General features: G+C 41.6%; 1 protein-coding gene across 2 annotated transcripts in view; it reads right to left on the reverse strand.

The window, feature by feature from the left end:
- MAP3K3 (mitogen-activated protein kinase kinase kinase 3) overlaps window positions 1-12,014 on the reverse strand; it is a 99,711-nt gene that overhangs the window by 44,000 nt on the left and 43,697 nt on the right. For both annotated transcript variants that reach the window (XR_010025716.1, XM_063131972.1), the window contains exons 7-9: window positions 11,152-11,272; window positions 3,334-3,467; window positions 2,043-2,116 (exon numbers count right to left, since the gene is read on the reverse strand). Coding sequence is in view for 1 of the 2 variants with exons in the window: in XM_063131972.1 (XP_062988042.1) it covers window positions 2,043-2,116; window positions 3,334-3,467; window positions 11,152-11,272 (329 nt within the window). In the remaining variant the exon portion in view is untranslated. The remainder of the gene's footprint in view (window positions 1-2,042; window positions 2,117-3,333; window positions 3,468-11,151; window positions 11,273-12,014) is intronic.

The raw sequence follows: 12,014 nt of genomic DNA on the forward strand, positions 1-12,014 counted from the left end.
ACCCATGAAGATGGTCTGCCCTCATACTTATGGAATCTGACTGATTCCTGAATGCTCTGGGGGATTTTCCAGTAGCTAGAGCCAGCAGTTGTGTCTTGAGGCCCTTGTTGCACGATGGAATGCTGAAGTTTGAAGGGCCCTGACACAATTGCTTCTGAGTGCCGTCTTTGGATGGCACCCTGTGTACCGAGAAACTTCAGGTGATGAAACAGGCTAGAAGATGGCTGGAACTATTTTATAATGATTCTTTATTATATTGATGCAGGGTAAGCAGAACTATTCATATGATTTTTGGAACCTCATCATTGTCACCAGAGGTCTCCTCTAACTGAAGGGGGGTGGTTAGTGTTTCATGCGAACACTTTAGCTTCTAATAAAATTAAGAACCCCTTGACAGACCAGATGTAGTGTCTACTCTTCACAACTGATTCTACATCTTTTAACTTAAAACACACTGCACTCATCCAATGCATCCTATATACTCTAATAAAAGTTATAGTCTACTGTTTGTGTGCATTGGCTGCAAACATCACACGTAAGAGGAAGGCCACTGTTGTCAGGTGCTTTTGTTTTTTAAAAAAACTAATGTCTGCAAACTTCTAATAACCCAATATTTTTGTCCCGGTGTTGTAAGGATTGTTTCCAAAGGCTGTGTTGATCATACAAAACCAAGAAAAGGTGTAACAAAAAAAATACAATGCTCAACCAAAAGTTAAGGGTATATATACAATGAAACCATAATATTTAATTTACAAAAAAGTAAAATAAAGATTAACAATAACATCACATTAAAAGTACAAAAGCATATTGCACGGATCACTATGTGTCTAAAACTTCAAAGAAAGAGGCCAAACGCGTTTCAACGGAAAAAGTCTTAGTCAGTGGCCAATACTAGAAAGCAATATACAAAAAAACATGTTACATGAGTGTACATACATGAGTAAATGGACGAAACACAGCTAACTGATTGTAATTTAGAATATGGACACAAGGGTGTAATATAGAACAGAGCTGTTTAACATACCGGGCTGCTGTTTACTCCCTGCAGGTTTACTGGGGCTAACTTTACAATTCTCACACGTGTGCGATATAAGATATAAGATCTCACTCCCCTTTAAAAGTATGTCGGGATTCCTAAAAAGAAGAATACAATATTTACAAAAATAATACAAATAGCAGTTCCATGTTGTTAATCAGAATTCCTTAAGAATTTGACTTTCCATAAACTAATGGAAAGAACAAAACCAAGGTATACTCACAGCCTTTTACACCGCCTAGGTCATAGTCTTTAGAAGAATGGTTTACCAGCCAGCCTTAAAGCCATTCTTCTTTTTTAGGAATCCCGACATACTTTTAAAGGGGAGTGAGATCTGATATCTTATATCACACACGTGTGAGAATTGTAAAGTTAGCCCCAGTAAACCTGCAGGGAGTAAACAGCAGCCCAGTATGTTAAACAGCTCTGTTCTATATTACACCCTTGTGTCCATATTCTAAATTACAATTAGTTGTCTGCATTTGTTTCGTCCATTTACTCATGTATGTACACTCATGTAACATTTTTTTTGGTATACTGCTTTCTAGTATTGGCCACTGATGAAGACTTTTTCCATCGAAACACGTTTGGCCTCTTTCTTTGAAGTTTTAGACACATAGTGATCTGTGCAATATGCTATTGTACTTTTAATGTGATATTATTGTTAATCTTTATTTTACTTTTTTGTACATTAAATATTATGGTTTCATTGTATATATACCCTTAACTTTTGGTTGAGGATCATACAAAACCTACAATTACACACACAGATTATGTTTCTATGTTATCCAGATGAGGAGATACATGCCAGGGCAGCATAATAATAGATGTACTGAAGAGAAGGGCTAGCACAAAATAAGAACAGCCAAATTGCGCAAAAGATGGGAAAAATCATACCCAGGGAAATAGTCAATCTCACCAGAAAAAAAGCTCCTAAGCAATGCCAATATGCGGATCAGGTACTGAATATGAGCAAAATCCATTCCAAAACTAGTAATGCCCATACCTGTCTGTTGACTGGTTCAAGGACTGACAACTGCCAGATATGGAGTTTTCAGCGCTGCTTAAAGGATCCAACATCTATAAAAGAAGGTCACAGAAAATCAAGTTGAATCCAATCTGGTGTTGAAAATACAATACAACACAGGAGTTTAATGAATGCAGATTTGATGCTCATTTAGTCAGAACTGGTGAAGACAGACAGGGGTGTGTGTGTGTGTGTATGAGTGATAACATTCACTGTAATATTAGGATGCCATAGTCTACACATTTATATTTCTTTCATTAAGTACAGCCAAAGGAAGAGTTCTTCACTATCTCATAAACACCACTTGCAAAGCCGCAAACCTGCTCAACTGATGATGTTGTCTTACTAAATGAGTGAGCAGGTAGGAAAGAGAGATGACCCCAACAGAAACAATCCTGTAGCCAAAAGCAACCCCCCTGCCTCAACTTATGCATTTTAGCATCTCATGGAAAGAAGGGATTCCTGGAACCAAATTGCAATGGCTGATGAACATGAACCCCTGTAAAACAGCTGTCTCTATGTACACATACACATACACATACAACTATGCATAAGAATATGCTAAGAATGCTGGACAAGGAATATAACTCAGGAATAGAGCACATGCAGAAGGGCAACAAGGATGATCAGGGGTCTGGAAACAAAGCCCTATGAAGATAGACTGAAACAATTGGGCATGTTTAGCCTGGAGAAGAGAAGATTGAGGGGAGACATGAGAGCCCTCTTCAAATACTTCAAAGGTTGTCACACAGAGGAGGGCCAGGATCTCTTCTCGATCCTCCCAGAGTGCAGAACACGGAATAACGGGCTCAAGTTAAAGGAAACCAGATTCCGGCTGGACATCAGGAAAAACTTCCTGACTTTTAGAGAAGTGCAACAATAGAACCAGTGACCTAGGGAGGTTGTGGCCTCTCCCACACTAGAGGCCTTCAAGAGGCAGCTGGACAACCATCTGTCAAGTATGCTGTAGGGTGCATTCCTGCATTGAGCAGGGGGTTGGACTCGATGGCCTTTTAGGCCCCTTCCAACTCTAATATTCTATGAATCTATGAAAGGTTGCAGGTTGAATGTCTGGTATTTCTCAGTAAGACTTTGGAAACCCGCTACTAGTCAGTGTAGACTTCCAGACAATACTAAGCTAGATGGATTAATTATCTAGCCTGGGATAAGGCAGCTTCCTATGTAACACTCCAAGATGAAGAACAAAGCATAGGAGATTAGAAGGTACTGCTGGTTCTACTTGGACACATTCCCTTTACTTCAAACTTACACACTGTTCACTGGTCTCTGGGATGAATTCTCCTTCACTGTTGATGCTGGTGTAGGATCCTTGACGAGCGATTCGCTGCTGCCTTTCTGGGACATACCCTGGAGGGGGTGAACTTCGGCCTGTACTCTGAGAACCTGAGGATTTTAAAATGCTTATTAAAAGAATGCACAAGGCAATGGGAATCTGAAAGGAAAATGGAAAGTATTGCTTTTTCTTGCACTCTTGAAACACTCTCGATTCTACCACAACCGCCAGCATGGGACTGGGAAACAGAGTGCATATTCCTAGTTTTCTATCTGATTAAAGCTGGTGCAGTGAAGCAGACCAAGTGATGGGCTTGGATATGCAGAAACTCAGGCTGAAATTCTTGTTTGGCCAAAAAATGTAACTTGGCAGCCCAGAGTTCAAAATCACTCAGTTTAGCTGAATTCAAGCATTATTGATAAACTGTACTGCACTCTGGGCCTTTTGCATAAGACAGGATGGAAATCTAATAAAAATTTGAGACATTTTGAACCCAATAACTACAATGTCAAATTTTAAATAGCACTTAGACAAGTAAGCCTGGAGGAAGCTACTAATGACCAGCTCATTGCTCTGCTCGAGTTGGCCAAGCCTTGTTCCCAACTTGCATGCAGTAGGGAAGCTAAGTCAGAGTAAAACGTGGGAATGTTCTGGCCCTAGGGGGTCACAGATTGCCTTGGATAGCAGGGACAGCCCAAACTGCAGAGTTCCAAACAGAGACTGAGATGGAATCTGGAAAGGCAGCCCAAAAGAGGCTGCTTTATGAAGCCAAAGTCAAACATGGTGGAGAAAGCAAGAGGCCTAGGGTGAGGTCTGAGGGACAAGGTAAAGCTGGCAGGTAGGGGTCTGAAACACTGAGTTACACAGAGCCTGGGCTGTTCCAATAGTGGATAGACCAGAACTGGGGGCTTATGTAGAGTCCCATTTGGAACAAGCTGCAAAGAGTTAGCCCAGCCCTCAAGGCTTCCTGCTCCTGAGGACTCCCCTACTTTTGAGGACTCCCTCTACTTTAAGGAGACCTCTTACTCTTAAGGAAGCCTGATTTTACTAGACATTAAGGCATGCTTTCATCAACAGGAGACTGCCTGCCCCTTCTGGCACCAGCATTCTCTAGTTCTAGATGATTGCACAGCCTGCTCCTCTGACTTCATGGGTGAGACAGGCATTCTAGCTTTGTCAGGGAGCTCATCTGCAAGTAGCATTGGGGCAAAAATCTGCCTGGGTCCACAACGGCAGCGGACACCCCTGCGTCCAGCCCTCACGCCCAGCAGATTTTGGCCCCAACGCTACGAAGGAGCACAGGTCAGGGTGGAACTGTTCCGCCCTGACCTGTGCCTCATTTGTCCTCCCCCCACACTGTGTTAATGGTGGCCGCCATTACAGTGGAGGGGAAATCGGGGGGCCCCCATGTGCATCAATCGTGGCTTTAAAGGCCTCTTAACCTTGTATTAAGAGGGCCTTTAAGGCCCCAATTGGTGGCAGGGGCGGGGGGAGGCAAAGTGCACTTTCCAGGACCTCTGTAAAGTGTGCAATTCTCCCGACCATGCTAATGGCACAGCCTCCCGAGTGTTCACCAAGCCCAACTCCCTTGGGATCCCCTATTTGCAGGTCCCTCAAGAGCCAATGTTGCCCAAGGGCTTGGTGTAGCCTTCCTGGGGAAGTGAGGAGTGCCTATGAAAGGGCTGGGTCCAGGTGGGGGGGGGGGAGGGAAGGGGGCTGTGAAAATAGAACCACATTGCACTATTGGTTTCTCCCCCCCCCCCCAAATCACCAGGTACACTTGTAACACCAAGGGCAGTATCCAACACTGCTTGTCCGCTCATACTACTGATGTACCGCTAGCATAAGCAATATCTAGCACTATGTAACAGCATTAACTGACACAGTGGCTGCGTTCGGATGTCACTTTAAGCTATGATGGGTTAATAAATCACTCTTATCCCCCACTACTCTGTGTAATCCGAGTCTTCCCTCTGCTCCCTGCCCTGCTGCAGTCTTCCTGCCCAGCAGTGGCGCTGTTTCACCCATTGACATTGCAGCAGCCTGTTATAACCTTCCACACTATCCCAGTGAGAGGGGAGAGGGGTGGGGTCAAGTACACAGGCTTAACTCAGCACTTCCAGCAGCATCACGGCAAGGGGGTGGTGGCTCTGAAGTGCTGGAGGTTTACAGGATCAGGACAAAACTTCATACACAGGGTCCCCTAGTCAGGAGGCACCTGATGCACCATCAAAACTGTGCGTGATAACGCACAAAGGAGTGAAAACCACGGGCAAACCAAAAAGGGGATGGCGCAAATTAGGTACAGTTGGCTAATAGAGCAATCCTTCATGAGTTTGTCTGATCCCTGGAGGGGGATAAAACCCTCAATTAATCCTTGAGCTGTTGTTGGTTATTTAAGGGTTTCCCTCTCCAACAAGCCATACCACTTGGATTTGATGACACAACAAGCCACACCCAGATGGGAGATTAGACAAATGGTGCCCAGCTTGTGCCATGTCTTAAACATAGAATCATAGAATAGCAGAGTTGGAAGGGGCCTACAAGGCCATTGAGTCCAACCCCCTGCTCAATGCAGGAATCCACCCTAAAGCATCCCTGACAGATGGTTGTCCAGCTGCCTCTTGAAGGCCTCTAGTGTGGGAGATCACTGTAGATCACTATAGCTTGTTTAAGCCATAGTGATCATGCAAACCAATCCAGTGTCTTGTAATATGTAATTTGTCAATTTGGCCTAGAATGTCATCCCTTGTAACCTCTATTTGCCTTAGTGCTTCAGATGCCCTTCCCAACAACACTGATTTAAGAATAGGTAATCTATCCAACAACTTTCATAGTGAAGAGTATTACAAAGAATGGAAAATTGGGGGCTTGCTGTGAAATTTTGTCCTGGTGCAGAGTAAAGGAGGCATAAGGACCATACCCTATACTATTGTATTTAGCTGTTTAAATTGTTTGAACTCTTTGTATGTTCTAACCCCTTGCTGTAAAATGCTTTGAATGTTTTTTAAAGAATGGTGTCTAATCAAACATAAATAAATAAATATTCCCTATCTGCAAAATACATAAATGCTTAATAATTTGCCTGTTTAATCTATATTGCAACTTTAGTTGTAGTTCTGTGGTTTGATTCACTTCCTCAAGTGCTCTGCTCTGCATTTGTTTTGAAACTAACTCGATCATCTTCTTTTTTAGTTCAACAGGTGAATATTGATTCTGATGGTCACTTTTTGATTGTAGTAGTGAAATGTTCAGATAAGATCACTGTTATGATCAATATGAATTGGCTTAATAATGATTCTCTGGTCATGTTTCATAAATGTTATAATAAACTGGTTGATATCATCTATAATTATTTCTTCGTGAGTGGGGACTTTAATGAAATTTTAGATCCATTGAGGACAGGATGCAAACTGTAATAAGATCTACACTTCAGGTCTATATGGCTGAATATGGCTTGATACTTGGCGTATTTTGCATTCTGGAAAGAGAGACTACACCTTTATTTCACCAGTTCATCATAACTGTTTTTGGCTAGATACTTTTTTTGGTTTTTTTGATACATCAAATTAATGCTTGTAAGATTGATTTGCTGGTGGGTTTGGATCATGCTCCAATTTGCTTGCAGTTGCAACTTTCAGATTCACCCAGGCCCCCTGGTCTTTGGCATTTTAACATTTCTCTTCTTTATGATGAGGTGTTTAAATCAGAGATCTCTGCTGAGTTGCTGGAGTATTTTGAAATTAATGAGGGTACACCTGTTTCCTGCATCATTGGGTGGGAGGCATGTAAAGCTTTTATTCAGGGCGTTATTGTTATTATTATTATTATTATTATTATTATTATTATTATTATTATTATTATTATTTATTTATTTATTTATTTATTTATTTATTTAGCACCATCAATGTACATGGTGCTGCATGGTGCTGTACATGGTGCTGTATAATTATTGCTTATACGTCTCATAAGAAAAATATCAAAACAATGGAACAAACATATTTGAACACGCTGAAACTTCTTGAATGTTCTTCTTGAACATTGGGCGGTATAGAATTGTAATAAATAAATAAATATTCCATTACTGTATCTTGTAATGTATTAGCAGATTGGTAATTCTGGTGGTGCCTGAATGTTATTACTTATCTTGGAAAACTTGTTCCCAGAGCTATATCTCAAATGATTAATTTGAAGAAATGGATTAATACGATTTCTTGGAATTTAGATAGGCATCTTTAAAGCTGACTTTGTGGGGTAAGGTAAAGCTGAATACTGTATTGAGGACTTTACAACCCTTTCAATATTTGAACGTGTGACATATATATGCCACCTTCGAATGACTACTTATTTGGATATCTGGTCCACTTTTGTTGAACCTTATGTATAATTGCTGAAAGTTGTATTTAATATATATTAATTTCATAGAATCACAGAATAGCAGAGTTGGAAGGGGCCTACAAGGCCATCGAGTCCAACCCCCTGTTCAATGCAGGAATCCACCCTAAGGCATCCCTGACAGATGGTTGTCCAGCTGCCTCTTGAAGGCCTCTAGTGTGGGAGAGCCTATGTATTCAGTGATATGGATATGTACAAATCAATGTATGTATATAATGTCCTCTTTTTTCTTCTTTCTTTTTATATATTTTATTTTTGTTTCAATTACACAAATAGGCATGTTTTTTTTAAAAAAGGATGACGTCATAACATCTACAATTCCTCAGCTGTTGAAAGCCACTCTCTCTTCGATTTAGTCTCACACAACCAATATAGTGATTGTGTATAGAGCTGTTCCTATATGATTATTTCAATTTAAAACCTCAAAAATGAATACATTATGGGTATAATGGGTGCTTGCAATACACTTGCGCCATCTACTGGTTAATGGGAGGAAGCAGAAGGCTAAGAAATCTCATTTTGTCATGTGCCAAGCAACCAAGGGCAGATCTTTTTAAAACCTTGAAATTAGGATTTTTTAAAAGGAGGAAAAAGTCTTCTTTTAAATGGAGAGTTGGATCTCTTTTACGATGGAGTACTTCCATCATGATGACAACATGACCTTTACATGGATCCTTTCATTTCCTCCAAGGACATAGGACTGAAGTATATGAAAATTCTCTCAGAACTATATATTCCTTTTCTTTATAAATTAAGCGACCCAAGACAGACTTGCCATATTTAATATATTTGGGGAGGAGGGATATTAAAAAGCTCTTCAAAAAATTCTCTTCCCCCATCCCATACAGTCGTACTGCTGCTGGCTTTTACTTTGTTTTTTTTATTCTGCTTTAAACATTTTAATGTTTTTATATTATGTTTTATTATATGACAGTATTTTATGATTTGAAATCTTGTTCTGTGAACTGCCCAGAGAGCTTCAGCTAAACCAGGGATACAAAGCATAGACATTTCTAGGAGCAGATAACAAGACAAATATACTTCCTTAACCTCTTTAGAGTGCAATCCTATTCAATCTGCCCTGGGTACTCACAAGCCCCCCAACTGTGAGACTTACAAATATCCAACACAGAACAGTAGGCATGTCGTGCCTCTCCTCACATGACCCCCTCCAGTGTTACGCCACAGTTGTTTACTGGCTGCCTATATGCTGGTTCACTGGTTCTACTCGTCTCAGAATGGGATCTATCCCAAGAACTGCCCAGTCTCCATCCTGCTCGCATCACAAGCTGTAAATGAAAGGAGCATTTTCATAAAGCTCACACCTTTGTTTCTGTTACGGTAGGGACAGAAAAATGCAGATGCATCTGTTCCACAAAGGGCTTCTTTTGGGCCCAAACTATAGAAACTGGGGACATTTAGTGTTACATATACTGGTCCTCGTCACTTCCTGATGGCAGCAGCTGCTACTGTTGGGGTAAAAAAGTCAGCTGCTAGAATCAAGGCTGCCCCCTATCTTGCTTCAGAAATTGTTTCTTGTACATCCGGACTGAGATTGTGACAGAGAGAGAAATTAAAAGCAGAGGGGGAAAAGAAGCGAAGCAGCTTGGTGCAAGGAAGAGAAGAAAGGCGATGAAGAGGTTGTGGCAAGGGGTAACAAATAGAGAGGAAACAGGTGTGTGTGTGTGAGTGAGAGAGAGAGAGAGAGAGAGAGAGAGAGAAGGAGCAGCAAAACACCTGTTGCATTGAACTGCAGAAAGAGGTAGCCTGGAGAGATGGAGCTGGGGATAAAAAGCCAAGCATTTAGTACAGAAGCATGCACTTGGATTTGTGAGCCATTTGCCCTGCCCGTGTTTGGCTTTGGTCCCACCCATAACTGGCCTTTCCACACCCACACTCATGGGGTAATGGGCTGAAAATTGTTCCCCCATTCATGCCCTAGATGTAGACCCTCCCTGTGATCAGGTAATCAGGTAATACTATCTGCCTTTAAAGTATGGGATAAAATAAATCACAGCCCCCATCAGAAAACCACCCACCTTTAGGCTGGACAATGATACTTGGAATTTTAGTAAATGGAGCCTATTTAATACAAATGTTGTTAACTGCGGGGGAAATCCACCATACTGACACCTCCAGAAAGAACCTAACATCTAAAGGAAAGTCTTTAGGGATCTAACACCTTGTAAGCGAATGCCTTCCTCCCTTACTCTGGCCTCAACAGATCTCTTAGAAAGTTGATGATGACTACCATCTGGACTACCATCTGTCAGGGATGCTTTAGGGTGGATTCCTGCATTGAGCAGGGGGTTGGACTCGATGGCCTTGTAGGCACCTTCCAACTCTGCTATTCTATGATTCTATGACTAATGGGCACTGGCCAATGTGATCACATCATGCCAGCACTTTCCCAGCTGCACTGCCTGCCAGTCCCTTTCCAGGCCTGATTCAAAGTGCTGGTATTAACATCCAAAGCCCTAAATGGCTTGGTACCAGGTTACCTCCTCCCATATGTACCTGCTCAGACCCTAAGATCATCTCACTGTCTTTCTCTAGGAGCCCCTGCCAAAAGAAGTGAGGCAGGTGGCTATCATGAAAAGTGCCTTTTCCACTGTGGTACCTGGTTATGCAATGAGCTTCCCAGAGAGGTTCACCTGGTACATAGGTAGTGCTTTTTTCAGTGCCTGGTGAAAGACCCTTTCATTTTCCGAATTATTTTTAGCGTTCCAGTATTTTAGCTCTGCTATTTTAAATCTGCTATTACATTTTAAAACTCTGCACTGCTGCTAGGTTTTACTCTGGTTGCCCTTTTATGTTGTAGTTTTAAGTTACTGTATTTTATATTGTATTTTATGCTGTATTTTGTAGAGAGCTTCGGATATTGGGCAGTAAAGAAATGTAATAAATAAATAGATGATGACAGTGATGATAACGGAAATAACAACAGAAGTGTTGGAGCTCAGGTTACTGTGAAACTCAGGCCATGTTCTTTAACCCTGGATTTCAACGCGCATATTTATGGGTTGTAATTATTATGGCAAGTGCCCTCTGCTCATTCCAAGTTGCGCTTTTCCTCACATATTCCAGCGCATCCCTCATAGTGAGAACTGAACTAGTGGGTGAGCCACAAAATATTTGAAGCCCTGGGTGGGACACCATGTTGTTGTAGTAATATATTCTGATTTTTTTCTCTGTTTGATACGTGTGTGCACGTGCGCGCGTGCACACACACTCACACGGAGAGAGAGTGTGTGCACACATCTTGAGTTCCTTGCCTCCACAGAAAGGGAAAATTTGGAGACCGTAGACTACAGATCAAAGGGGTTGGTAGGACTGGATTTTATGTATAGACTGAAAATTATCTGTCAAAACTGTGGCTGCCAAACCACTAGTACTCACTGATGGACAGGTGCCTGCTTCTGGTTTCAGGTGGCTGGTAGGCAATATTCACATCTCCAACAGTCTGGGAAGTTTTGATTCTGACTTGTTTTGGCATCCCAGAATGGGTCGATGAACTTGTCTGTTGAAAACATACACAAGAATTAAGGAACTTTGTTTTCAAGGGACCCAGTATTTTACTTCTTATAACAACAAGGACAAGGATAGGCAGCCCAGGATAATAGTATCAAGCTAACACTACAAATACTGTCTGAAGGGCCATTCCCACCTCTTTCAGGGCTTCAAGATTTTAAACAATATGCAAAATGTTGGTTCCTGCACTGGACAAATGGTTTGTGATAGTGTAGAGATCTTGAGCTGCGGTTTTGAGCCTGCAGCAGCTTAAGTGACTAGTGAGAGAACAGTTGGAGGTTTACATGAAGTACAATATGCATTGAATTTCACCACACAAGTGCAGAATCTGGTATGTACCAGAATATTTGGCATCCTAATATTTTAAAAAATATATTAAGGAAGGATATGTTTCTAGTAAATGGTGAACAAAGGTATTAGCTAGCTGCAAGCGTATCTTTTACTCTGATGAGCACATTTGTGGCTGAGTCATGTCTAGCTGGGTCATGTCCAGAACTAAGGTTATGTTTCAGGACCTTGGTTAGCAATCTTGGAGGTACAGAATTAACAAGTTATTTCAGCAGAGTCTTGGAGCAACTAGAAGGCTTTGATAATAAGGTCAGGAGAATCATTCTGGAAACTCCACCTGCTCAGGTGCTGCATTTGTCTGTTAAAGGGCCAGCAGCCATTTCCTGCAGGCATTGGCTTCTCTTAGGGAATGAAGGTTGGAGGAGGGGGGGAAGACAGCTGGG

Source organism: Elgaria multicarinata, chromosome 1 (genome assembly GCF_023053635.1).
Source record: "Elgaria multicarinata webbii isolate HBS135686 ecotype San Diego chromosome 1, rElgMul1.1.pri, whole genome shotgun sequence".
In the NCBI taxonomy this organism is placed as follows: domain Eukaryota; kingdom Metazoa; phylum Chordata; class Lepidosauria; order Squamata; family Anguidae; genus Elgaria; species Elgaria multicarinata.